This window comes from Tympanuchus pallidicinctus, unplaced genomic scaffold, assembly GCF_026119805.1.
Source record: "Tympanuchus pallidicinctus isolate F22 unplaced genomic scaffold, pur_lepc_1.0 scaffold5, whole genome shotgun sequence".
NCBI lineage: Eukaryota > Metazoa > Chordata > Aves > Galliformes > Phasianidae > Tympanuchus > Tympanuchus pallidicinctus.
Genome location: NW_026294769.1, coordinates 13,228,683 through 13,241,834, shown reverse-complemented (window position 1 = coordinate 13,241,834; position 13,152 = coordinate 13,228,683). Strand labels below are relative to the sequence as shown.

Below are 13,152 nucleotides of genomic sequence, written 5' to 3'. Positions count from 1 at the left end.
ATGCACTCTGCCTGTCACACAGCTACTTTCCCCCAAAAGGGTGCCCTCCATGAGAACAGGCATGCTCAGGCTGCTGCTTTTGCTTTTGGAGTGATGATGGTGTAGATAGGACCACCACCCTAAAAACCCTGGATCAAAGCTATTCCTATGTGCATTGGGGTGGCAGCTCCATTTGGAGGTGAACCTCCATCACCTTGGCTGTCAGCCACCTCTCTGGGACTGCACATACGGCTCTGTGGGACCAGAAACACCCAAGCTGAGAGACGAGATGCTTTCAGAGGTCTGGATAAGGACTGTGGGGACATGGAAGCTTGTGTCTGGTTGAAGGCTGTATGAAAGATTCCCGACTGGGAAAGTGTTTCTAGGAAGTATGTGGTCACTAGCCTGAGAACACTCTTGGGAAGAGGGTGCTTGTGACCAAAATACCTCAAGTGGACATGCTTGGAGGGCCAGAAGATCCACGTGAAGAATATGCTAGCCAAATGAAAACCTCCCTTTGAGGCTGACAGTGGTGAGGCTGTGCGTGTCAGCTTGACTACCTGATGGTTTTCCAGGGGACCTTGAGCATTTTGTTAGTTGTTCCAGATCCTACAGGACAGACCCATCTCTGAGCTTAGAGGTGATTTTAATCATATGCGAAGTAGAACTTGAAGTGACCCACCCGTCACTTAGCATGTGATAGCATGTGATAGAGAGAGGGGAAAAGATGCCTGGATTTTCTCTTCATAGATATGATGTGATAAATTACAAAATTTCAGTGCCAACCCACAGGGCACAGGAAGGAGAGGTGCAAATGCTGGTGTGCCCAGACAAGGTTCCCTTTAAAATGCTGCTGCATATTTCACAGCAAGTACACATCCTGGGACTTTGTTACAGGAAACAAACACAGAGTAGATCTGCCTGATTTTTTACATTCCAAGTCGTTTGTCTACTTTGATTACTGGGAGAAGTGAAATTCGGTGAAATAAATCTGGCGTGTGTTTGCAAAGGCAATTCAGCAGAAGATGTTTTCCTGCATTCTGCCTAATAATGGTATTTGCAGTGCTGCCCTTCACCTTAAAGCTTGAATACACAGATTCTATCTTCTCATGCAGCAGATCTTGCCCCAGCTATTCTCTCAGTCACTGTACCAGAGACCACTGTGCTCAGCAGCAGCCAGCCTTGCAATGCCAGCACTGCTCACTGAGCCTATCTGGGATGGCAACATTGTACATGGATTATCATGTGCACGTGAGCAAACCCAATGGCAGCAGCTGGGGCTGTCACAGAAAACAGCTGCCAACAAGCTCATCATGTTAGCCCACGCAATTTTTATGGCAGAAAATGACAAATTGGAAGAAGGGGCTCAGCTTGCCTCTCAGGCTCTAGGCTGAGCTTGCAGGTTATCACCTTAAAAAAAAAAAAAAAAAAAAAAAGACATCCTTTATTCCTGACCTGCTTGATGAAAAAGTCCTTGTGTAACCATGACAAAAGGAGGGTGTAATACAAACTGAATTTCAGGCTAGAATGTTGCTTTGTAAAAAATACAGTCCTGCCAGATCATTGCTTGAAAGGAAAGCCTGGTTTGCCAAGACTTAATGCTGACTCAGTAAGTGTATGCCAATTTTTTTTGCCTTTTATTGATATATATGTCTTTTATCTGTTTGCAAGGTTGAGTCAAAAGGCTAAAATAGCTTGCTTGGCTTCTGAAGCTATCCCTGTTTAAAAAAATAAAAAGCAAAAAAAAAAAATCTAAAAAGTCACAGCAAAAGTGAATACTTTAAGTAATGCACTTTTCCCCTCTATGTTCCTTCTTGACACGCAATAAAATGTCCATGTTTCTTTAAAAAAGAATCATCATGTAGTCTTATCTGATGGCTGGGGTAACTCTTTCAGTGGTATGATCAGGCAGATTACAGTTTCATATCTGTGGAAGCAACCGTAATATCAGAAATGCTGAACTCTGCTTTCATCAGCTTTTGATGAGAGACCACCAATAGAAGGTCAATGCTGATGTCATAACCCCTTCTAAGCCACTGTTACCACTGACTATGTTTCACCAGTACCAAGACAACTTTTTGCTTATATTCCTCTAAACTGGCATTAGCAGTTTGTCTCTAGTCAGCAAAGTCCTTAATGTATATTTAAACAGCTGTAGAATTAGATCTTGAGTGAGCAATATTTAATATTCTTAGGACAGCTTAAGAAAGTGATCCAAACGGAACTGCAGGCAGTGCAAAGTTTTTATTTATTTCACTGGGCTTTGAATCAGACTCCAGAGACTACTGAATTGTTCCCAACTATTATTGCCTAGAATCTGTAGCAAAAAGAAATACAGGAAGAGGTGAGGATTCATTAAATCATTGTGTAATGAAGCTCTCATTTTTCTCAGAATACTTGCAAACACATGTATGCCACACCATCCCGAGGATGTTGGTGGAGTCCTTTCAGGAGTGTCACAAAAGTATTTTACCTCGTCTTTCTTTGTCAGTGCTCAAAATCTTGTCTTTTGTCTTTCCTCTAAATCTCTGTTGACAAAGCACAGCAAATTCCTGACAGCAGTCTTAAAGAGACTGACATATAAATAAAGATATCTGAGAGGAGCCAAAAGCTATACTCTGATCTCTGTATACATCACATGTTCTGAGAGAGGCTCCTTGGCCGCATAAATAAGTTCTCTGGTGTCAATGGGGTTGACATCAGTATCAACTGTTGAATATAGAGGGATGGCTGGAAGAAGAACCAAGCCCTTAAGCTGGCAAAAGCCCTGCCAAAGCGTAGGAGTGGGAGAGAAGGAGCTGGGGAGGTGGGGGGGAGGGATTGTTTGTTAAAGAGAAAAAGGAAAATTGACCCAACAGGTGTAATGGCTCAACAGGCACTGAAGGAAGCCACCAGAGATGTTGTAGAGTCTTCTTCTCTGGAGATATTCAAGACCCACCCGGTCACTTTCCTCTGCAACCTGCTGTAGGTAAACTGCTTTACTAGGGGATTGGACAAGGTGATCTCCAGAGGTCCCTTCCAACCCCTATAATTTTGTGATTCTATGATTTTTATTAAAGGTTTTAGGTGGTCTTACAGGGAAGACCTCCATCTCTTCAAACAAAGTTCAGTGACTTGCTCTGCTGTTCTTCTGTAGCCTTCCTTCAGACTGTGTTTTCTTTCTTTCTCTCTCTTGGGCATCTCTTTAGAATTGAGCTCAGGACTTCCCCTTCTTTATGATGAAACCTCTCATCTGAAGAAAATAGAAACGGAGAGTGTGAAGGTAGTTGGACCATGGCCAGCCCTGCACGTCATGAACAAGGTATAGCGTGTACATACATATTTCTACATATATATGACAGAGAGCCCCTTGTCACTTCATATGCAGAAGCTGCTGCTTTTCACCTTCAGTTCCAGTCAATGTTAATCTGTAACTGTCTTGCTTTTAATCACCTCTCACCATCCTGTGGGACGGGATTTTCGTTTTTTGATTTGGAATTTCCTTCCTCACCTTTTAAAATTTCAGAAGCTGCTGTAATGATGTCATGATGTAGTTTTAATTTGGTTGTGAAGTTAGGCATCGAGGCAGCCCTGAGCTGTAAAAAAATAACAACACTTCAAGTAATTAAAATAAAACAAAACAAAAACAACCAAGAAGTTGTTTCTCTACATGAAGTGTTTGTGTTAACTCCCCTGGCAATTGACCAATTGATATTAGTGGGTGTTTGATCAATGCAGGGGTGGCAAAACATCTGTGTCTCAGTGCTTCTACCAGAGACTGCCAGGTCAGGGGCTCCTGGTATCCATGTGAGGCAAAATCCACTTGACCCCATTCTGTGGTATTCCTTGAGGTTATTCTGGATAGAGCTACAGTGGTCTGCACCTCTTGTTTGTAATAAGCCCTCTAGGATTAGTCCTGAGCTGAGCCCAGTGGAGTCAGTGAGACATTGCCACTGGATTCCAATGAGGTGGTCTGGCCCCCGACTGATAATATAGATGTTTAAAAAAAAAAAAGTTTTTGGAATGTTTTCTGTCAGTTCAAGTGAGAGCTCAAATTATTTTGCCTTGGTTTCACAGGTAGCCTTTTATTGTTAATGTTATTCAACAGTCATTAAGGAAGTTAAAATCAGATATTGGACTATCTTTCCTACATTCTAGGTAATTGAAATCAATATGTTATGGAAGCTGTAATGATCCTATTCTGGTCTCTATACCAAGGGCGCTTTTTAGGTTGTGTCTTCCCTGATGCCTAGGCTTTCCCTCATCAAGTGCTGTTTGAAGAGTCACGAGGCAATGACCTATGTCATAAGGCATTGTTCTGAATTTGCTGAATTAACACCTCAAGGTGGAATGTCTTAGACTTTTGTCCAAAATTGTTCATTCTTATCTGTAAGGAGCTGTCATTTGCTTGTTATGATGAGGGGTAAAAAGTCAAATTGTAAAGGAGACAAATAAGGGGGAAATGGAAAATCCTGCCACACAGCCTGGATGTGAAGTTCCTCTAGAAGTATTCTTAACTGAAAATAAGTATAGATTTTATAGGCAGAGCTAATTAAGCATTGACATATTTTGCCAAAGTAAAATTTTTCATCTTGTGATTTCATCCAGTGAATACCCACCATCACATGACCAGAGCACTGTAGTTCAGTTGTATTTCTTGATACTCTGTCTTAACTCCAGCTCACAACACTTACCTATGTGCAACACCCAAAGCATGCTTTAAAAGATAGTCTTACGTTACTGATCTTATTGACAGCTCAGTTTGGCATCTTCAAAATGCTAAAGCAAAGCAGCTGGAGGAATCTCTCCATGCTGACCATAGTGCAGAAGTGGTTAAACTAGTTTGGCTTGTGTTGTGCAAAAGAGCCAAGCAGCTGATCTGCCCTTGTGTACCCTTGTGATCTCAAAATGAGTAGATTTATGACCTTTTTTCTTTCATTAAAAGAGAATTAAAACACTTCAGTCCTATATTCCACCATACCATACAATTTGTCTCCTAAAATATCCCTGCAACTTCTGCATGGATAAGCCTGACTTCTGATCCTCTCATTCTTTTTTTGTTTCTGAAAATCTGCGAGGGGAGAACTCAGCTCTTCTATAACTAATGATTTCCTTTGGCTTTTCCTGACAGCTCTAGAATCTTGTCTGCAGTCAGGTGGATTATTTATTTAAGTACTAATGAACAAAACTCAGTACCACAGCAAGTCAATGCTCCCAAAAAATGCAGCTGCACAGCAAATGCAGCCAGTGTCTGCTGCAATGAGACTTCCATCAGTCAAAGCTTAGCTGATGAAAATGTCTTGCACTGAGTCCTAGGAACTGCTAATTGCTTCTGCTTCTGGCAGAAGCTCTGCAGAAGGCCAGGCAACAGGCACAGGCAGTGTAATGAAAACCCTCCACTGACAGTCTGAGAAGATTCAATTTTAGGAGCTGTGCAGCGATCCTATGAAAAACAGTTACCATGTAGGTGAGTGCGAAGGCTTGGCCCTCAAGGTTTGTGAAAGTTACTGTTCTGAGCCATCTGATTGTTGTATGTGCCCTTGAAATATGCCCCACTGGAAGGAAGACCTCTTATTACAAAAAGTGGGTTGTGAATTTTGAATTCTTTTGGCCCCTCACTTGTCGTTCCTTCTTGAAGCACAATTTTCTGACTTAGAATCATAGAATCATAGAATCACAAGGTTGGAAATTACCTACAAGATCATCTAGTCCAACCGTCTCCTCATCACCATTGCCACCACTAGCACTAAACCACAGATCCTCATGAAATGTATACCCAGAGCTTGCAAAGCTAAAACAAACAAACCACTCATTTTTGAGCTTTGAGTAGAACATGGAACAGCCTCAGCAGATGGCTTCTGCAGTGAAAGGAGGACTTGCTTTAAATATTGCGCTAACCCCAGGCTGAAATGCTGCTGAGCACCACACAGCACAAAAGCAGCAGGGCAAGTTAGACAGGATTGAGTGGCATTGAACTCTGACAAGTTTTTTCCACTGAGAGTGTGGCCTTCTTAAGCCTCCTCTGGTTTCAGTTGTTGACTACCTACTGAGTCCAGCAGCAAACAGGTTTTAATGAGTTCTCAGTATGTCTAGCTTCTGAGAAAAAAGTGAAGCTGCAACATTTCTCCTGCACCACACCATTGCTTTCTATTCCATTAAGTGCTTTTTATTCCCTGTTTTTTTTGTCCTCTTAAAAGTATGCTTAAACAAAACCAGTGGAGTACTTGTGGAGCTGCTTCGCTCACTCTATTTCTGAGAACAAACATGGTTTCCAAATCTATTGTGGAGTCCCAACTTTCATTTGCTCTCTGCCCATTGCTAATTATTATTTTTTCAAGCAAAGTGCTTTGGGGCTGGAATTTGTCAGACCTAATAATCAACCCAGAGGAGAATTAACGAGAATTTGGGTAAATTAGATTCAGCAGTTAATTAATTTGATTGTTGGCTACAGCAAACTCTGTCTCATGGGAATGATGAATGGATGTGTCCAATCTCTTTTCCAGGGCTGTTTGGTATAGTAGACGTGTCTGTCCACCTACTAAATGACAAAAGTCAATTTCAACATGTGTTTCATGCCCTTTTGTGCTGGTGGATTTCTTAATCTCCAGGAGTCTCAGGGCCAAATACTGCAGCTGAGAATGTATTTCTAATTTTCTTTTTTGCAGTACATTTTTTCCTGTCCCCTCTGGTCTGCGCGTGTGCACATGTATACATGTGTATATGTGATATAAAACCAAGGATGTGTAGTTATAATTTGTGAAATCTGTAGAGTCTGACCATTATTAGTCTGGGTATAATTATTACAAAAGAAGAAAGAATAATGGTACAGTTTAAATTGTTTCTACCCCTTTTGCTGGTGTTACACTCACCATCCTTTTTACTCCTGGGTCCTAAGGTTGGTGGCTTCACTGCAATGGGGAGGCAGAAGGGATGCTGCAGTGAGTACGTCAGCAGCAGGGATGTGATTTTCGTGATGATAGCATCTTCCTCATTCTAGAATCTGTCTGGGGCCTTTTTTGCTAGCACACTTTTGTTGCTAATATGCTTTTACACCTTGGTCTTTCTTCATTGATCTGCATCTTCGTCTCCCGTTCAAATTTACTATACTTGGTGACCTTTACACATGCTAGCTACTATGCTTTTGTTGCCTTCATTGCCCCTGAATACCAGTTTCATTCAGCTCCAGGTCTACATTTGTTTATAATCATGGGGTCTCCAGCACCAGCTCGTGCCTCCACAGGTCTGGGTTACCATCCCAGACCTGTGCATGTTAGCAGGTATATGTGAGTCCCAGGAAACCAAGGGTTATGATTGTACATAGCTAATGTGCACTCAGAATCTGCATATCAATGCTGTTGTCATTAAAATCTTGCCTCCAACCTGCTGTGATTACTAGCAGTGGAGAACATGCCTTAACCAAAACATTCATTTGATTCCTCAGAAGTCTTCAGCCAAAGATGTGCATTAAACTTACTGTTTGGCTGAAGGAGTACTGATAAATTATCGGAGGCAAAAGATAATTAATCTTTCTATCAGTGAGAAGTTTGATATGGAACAGAGAATGAACCTTTCAGAACAGAGGGAATGGAAATGTTAAGTATAGAAATGGTTTTGCCGTGATTCATTTTTGTATTCTGTACATGTACTTAATATTCAGTTAGCTTTGCAAACCAAAGCTTGTGTCATCATTATCTAACACTGTACAAATCTGCCTTCAGTTCCAGTGTCAGTGAATGTAATTGAATTTAAAGTAAATATTTGAGAAGAGAAAAGTAAATCTAAGTCTTCATTTACAAAGAGAAAAATACATCTAGTTTGTATGTATATACATGTATATATAAGCTTATTCACCCCACTTCTATCAAAATCAATTTAAAAGCAATTCTCCCTCTCTGGAAAAATAAAGTTCTGCATCAGTGGTGAAAGGGATATGAACACATTGCTATCTTATAGCACCAGAAGAAGTGGATATGGAAAACTGGAGTGCCATCAGGTAGCTTAAGTTAACGTCAACTTTTTTTTTTTCTCATTTACAGACCATTTAAGATGAATTTAGATTGCAATTTTAAGCAAGGAGATTATTTATTTTAAATTCAATCTTAACTCTCAGACAGTCACTTAAAACTAGCATCTCAGACTTTTTGGAAGTACACAATAAGAAAAGATAAGATTGGCAGTTTCATTAACATTGTGCCATATTTAGACTTCTAACAACTTCCACACTGAATGCTTTTAGTTTATAAGTGAAAATAAAATTTTAATAACTGCTAACCTGGTGCAGCATCTAAATACCCAGCTGCAGTCTGCATGCTTCACTCATCATTGCAAGCAATAAGGGTTCTAGAAGCATAAGATTTCTTTATTCCATGATGAAATAAAGTATATTACAGCTCTCCTTGCAGTAATAGTATATAAAGACTCCATAATGCTGTCAGGTTTGTGTTTGAACTAAGAAAATGAACTTCAGAAGTTACTGTATGGTTTTATGTAGTCATTATTTTTTTCCTTCTTGGTGACAATTGTACTTTAGGAGATTAATTAGGAGATTAACAGGGTTATATGTAAAGATTGATGACATTAAAGAACAATGGGAACTTACATAGCTGCTTTGAAGTGCTAATAGTCTAAAATAAATAGTTGCTACTTTGTTCTGTGATTGGAGTTCACATTTCATCTGGATCTTGGATGCCACTGCAAATGTATGTCTAATAGGCTCAGATAATCAGCTGCGTGAGGGCTGAGTTCAGGGCTGACTCAGGGTGTGCTGCACTGTGGCGCAGGGTCTGTTGTTGCCAAGGCAGGCTGGCAGAGATGTGTTTGCCTTTTCAGGTATGTTCAGTAACTAGAGGACTCTGGGTCAGGTTGAGCAGCCCTAGGCCCCATTGGTGTTTGTGTGCAGTTGACATTTCCTCTGGCAGTAAGCAGAGGCAGTGGCCTTGGGCCGCTGGCTCAGCACCTGGGGAGCAAGACGAGCCCAAGCAGCAGCAGTGTCTGCGCATCACCTATGAGCAGTCTGCAGAGATGCTGCTGCTCATGGATGCAAGCAAAGTGAGTTTTGCTTGCTTACAGTCTGACCCAAAGAAAGACTGGTGCAGAACTCGGTGCCCATTTTCAGCCAAGGCAGCAGCATTTGGACCCTTCTCGTAATGAGGATCATAGTTTGTGACTGGCATGTCAAGGACCACACTGGGGATGTATCCTGATATAATTCTATGCAGCAGGTGGCTTAGACCTGTTGGATGGAGATTCCCAGTTGCAGGGCTTTTGGTCAGTGTGGGGAAACTGGGCAGGAGAAGAATGTAAGGACTGGACAATATTCCTATATGGACAGAAGAGGCTAAGAAGCAAGTTTATGTCCTCATAAGCATCAGTTGTCTTGATTTAGCTAGTGAAATGCAATTACTTAATCTTGCTTCGCTGAAACATTATTTAATTAGAATCCAGTGTTAAAACAAAGGTGGTGTGTTGCACGGCCTTTAGAAATGTCATTGCTTAGTGTGTTATTCTTTTTGCTGTTAGAAATCAATACTATTAAAAGTTGACAACTGTGGCAGCTTTTTTGTATAGCAGTGCACTCAGGCTAACAAGGCTGTTGCTCAAGGAGAAGTTGTACTTTCTCCATGTTTTTTTTCTTTCTTTTGATTATCTCCACTTCTTAATCTTCATGAGTACCCTAGGAAAAAAAACACTTATGGCAAATGAATATTTCTTTTTCAGATTATTGCCAGAACTAAAGTTACAGTCAAAACTAAATAGATAGCTACAGTTCTGTAAGTTGTTCCAGCCCGAAGCTGTCACTTTTCACTTTTAATATTTTCTTTTCCCCTTAAGAGGAAAGTGAGGAGAGTGAAATGTCCAAAAATATCTTCCATTAAAAATAGTAAATGTGGCTTGGCAAATAAGCCTGTAAGAATTATTTGAGATTTGACAGATAAAGAAAAATCTCAGGATGGGCAGTCCTTTAGCAGTAAGTTGTTTGAGATCATACCTGGCAGCTTTGACATTTTGGGTGCAGGAGTCTGCTGGACCAGCTTTGAGAACGCATGATAAATATCTTGCAGTCTCAATAGAACTCTGCACAGATCTGGTTCTTCCTCCAACAACATTTACAAAATGGTCTCCTCTCAGTCGACAAAACTATATTTGTGATTTGCTGCACTTGCAGAAAGTGCCCCTGGAACATGAAGTTCCTTTCTGTCTGTGACTGATCTTGGACATGAGAGAAGGGTCACTGAGGTTTTAATTACCATCAGCCAGTAGGTAGCCATGGGGGGGTTCCAGCTGGACTGGAGGTCACAGAGAATGCAGTTAGGTCTGAACGACAGCATTCTGCTTCCTTCTGTCCGGGTGTATGCAGCCACTCACACTTTGCAGAAACATGAGAGGAAAATGAAAGCATAATGTGGGCTACTGTTCATCTGTTGTTCAGATCTCATTTCCAGAAAGAACAGGAAAGTTAGAACAGCCAGTTCTTCCTTAAAAATATGAGAAATTGCAGTGTGGTTGGTTGTGTTTGCGTTTACAAACCTGGTCTCTTCCATACCCAGTTTGTTTATACATCAGTATTACATTGTCCTTTTATTTTCTCTTTTCTGCATGGGAAGTTTATTTATGCTGGCATTTCTGCTGGATGTTGTTTGTTCAAGGCACAAAACCTTTAGGTCATATTTGAACAGGTCACTAAGCTAGCTGTCCCAAGGCTTTAGATTTGTGATCCAGAACACTGAGTAGGTAAGGTGTTGACAGTAGGTAAGCAGAAGCAGCAGCAATTTTTCCACTCTCTGATAAAAGAGATTTCACTTGGCTTGCAATTATGTGGAGATCCCTTCAAATCCCCCTGGTTAAATTTCCAGAGCTCCTTTACATTCTTAGAGTGGTATAAGAAACCAGAGTTCACTACAGTTGAATGCTGTGCAACTTTCCCACTTCTGCTTGCCTGTGATGTTCTAGAGGTAATGTGCTTACTCAGTGTGATCACAGGTTTGGCAGTGACTCCAGAGTCTGGCTGGGCTTTTTCCATCTTTCTTAGCTCTGTGAGATAGTTTTTTCTTTTATTAATCAGGCTTTCCTGATGGCTTTTTTTGTTGTGATAATAGTATCAAGTCATTTAATGCTTTGAAATATTTTATTGTAAGACATATTTATTTGGTTATTAGCATGTAAGTTTTATCCTGCATTGGTGAATTGAGTTGTTGTACCTGGAAGTCTTACCATCTTGTTGATTTATCTTTCTAATGTAAATCACTGTGCTTGTCTTTTCTATTAAAAATAGGTTGAAGAGAAAAAGGTACCTGAAAAGACTCTTCATCCCCCTGTGTCGCCTTCCTCTGTCCCTGATCATATGAAGTGCAACATTCTTAAAGCTCAAGTAGAAGCTGCTTTCAGAGTAGGCACTCAGGTAATCTGTGCTTGAATGTATTTTGGAATTACTTCCTTTATTTTGGTATTATTTCCTAATTTAGGTATAGCCTACAGAAATTTTTCAAAACCATGTCACTCCTGAGGAAGCACCTTATTTTATCAAGCGTGTCCATACTGACCTAGCTTTCTCTAGCTGCTCTGCAGTTTATTCAGTTATGTCACTGTGATTGATATGATGGAAATGGGAAATTTGTCCTTACTGACACAAATAATACAGCCAAGAGTGTCTCAGGAAATCTCTGTGTTTTGATTCTGTCATGCCAGCTGTTGCTTACTTTGCAGCTGAGAAGCATTAACCTCTGGAGTTTTCTGAGGCTGCCCAACACTCATGGAAACTATGGCTAAAGGTGTTGTAATAACATTATGCAACCAGATGTAGTCTTTTTTAGGGGATTCTAATAATTCTAATGTGAAATGTTAGTTAGTCTATGGTTTTCTTACTTGTTAGCATGCCTTGTACTAAGTTTCCTGCTGCTATTTGCACTTCAGTGTTGACATCAGATACACCACATTTCAAAGACACCACAAGTTTTGCAGCAATGCCATACAAATGAAAGTTACTGTTAGATGGCAGGACTGTAACAAGATAGTTTCCCAGTGAGAAGTAAATCTAAGTGAAACCTAAAATATATGATTCCTTGCAAGTGTAATTAGTGGACAAAAGCTAAAGCTATTTGTGACAAAAATAAAGCCAAATTGAATGCTTTAGGAACAAAAGTAGAGGCAGAATGACTCTTATAACTTATCCAAGTTCCTGTGTTATCCTTGTGCATACTATTCTTTTTGAATAGAAATTATATTGGTGTTTCCATCACTTTGTGTCTTTTCAATAACACAGCAGGTCAGCTTGCCCTGGAAAGATTTTGTTAACAATCATCTTTGTGTGTTTGTTGTTCCCTGGCAGATCTTTCATCTAAGAACTAGACAACTCTGGTCTAGATAGACCTAAGAAATTATCTCTTTTTTTCTTTTTTTTTTTTAATTCTGACTGCCCTAGATTTCACAAACAGAAACAATAAATCTGACAGCATGCAGGGGAAGGAGGATTGTTTTTTTTTCTTTTCTTTGTTATGCTTAAAGCAGTTCTCACCTCTTTCTGAAATCTGTGCTATATCAACTGTGCTTTATGCAGCCTTTTTCTTGTCTGGTTGCCCTCGATTTTGCCCTCTGTTTTTCCTCTGTGACTCTTTTCTACAGGATGTCGTGGTGTATTTCTCAAGTTTGTATTTTCCCCAGAATATACTTAATGATCATGTTTGACTGGATGGTTAAGGACTGAAAGCAGTGTGTGCTGCTGCATTCAGAGTACAGCATTACTAAGGCAAGATAGAAAATGTGCTAAACATATGCATCTCTCAGTTCACCTGCCCTGATTTAATTTTTCACCCTGAGGTTTTCTGAGAACATCCTGGGTTGCTTTTTCATCATGCCACAACTCTGTTCTTTAGCTGTTGCTGTCTGGCAAATAAGGTTCAGAACAACCTGAGCATCTCCTTTTTTCCTTCATACCCATGATGTTCTGCACAAGGCTTAGCAGTCAGGTTGGATTAAATACATGTCATAGGCTTGGCCCCTTATGATTTCAGGTTGAAGAAATGGAAGGAAGGCTGCTGCAGGATATCACATGCTGTGGAAATATAATGGCATGCAGTTCAGTCTGAAATTCCTGTAGGTTTCAGTGCTAAAGGAGTATGGCTTAAGATGGGTAGCCAGCAAGCTAGGATGTCACCTCTACTTGGAAATCCTCCTTCAGCTCCCTTCTTAGTCGCAGGA

General features: G+C 40.5%; 1 protein-coding gene across 3 annotated transcripts in view; it reads left to right on the top strand.

Moving 5' to 3' along the window:
• Positions 1 to 13,152, top strand: part of EPB41L4B (erythrocyte membrane protein band 4.1 like 4B) — a 164,814-nt gene that overhangs the window by 101,662 nt on the left and 50,000 nt on the right. For all 3 annotated transcript variants that reach the window (XM_052704243.1, XM_052704242.1, XM_052704241.1), the window contains exons 17-18: positions 3,168 to 3,280; positions 11,231 to 11,356. In XM_052704243.1, the coding sequence (XP_052560203.1) occupies positions 3,168 to 3,280; positions 11,231 to 11,356 (239 nt within the window). The remainder of the gene's footprint in view (positions 1 to 3,167; positions 3,281 to 11,230; positions 11,357 to 13,152) is intronic.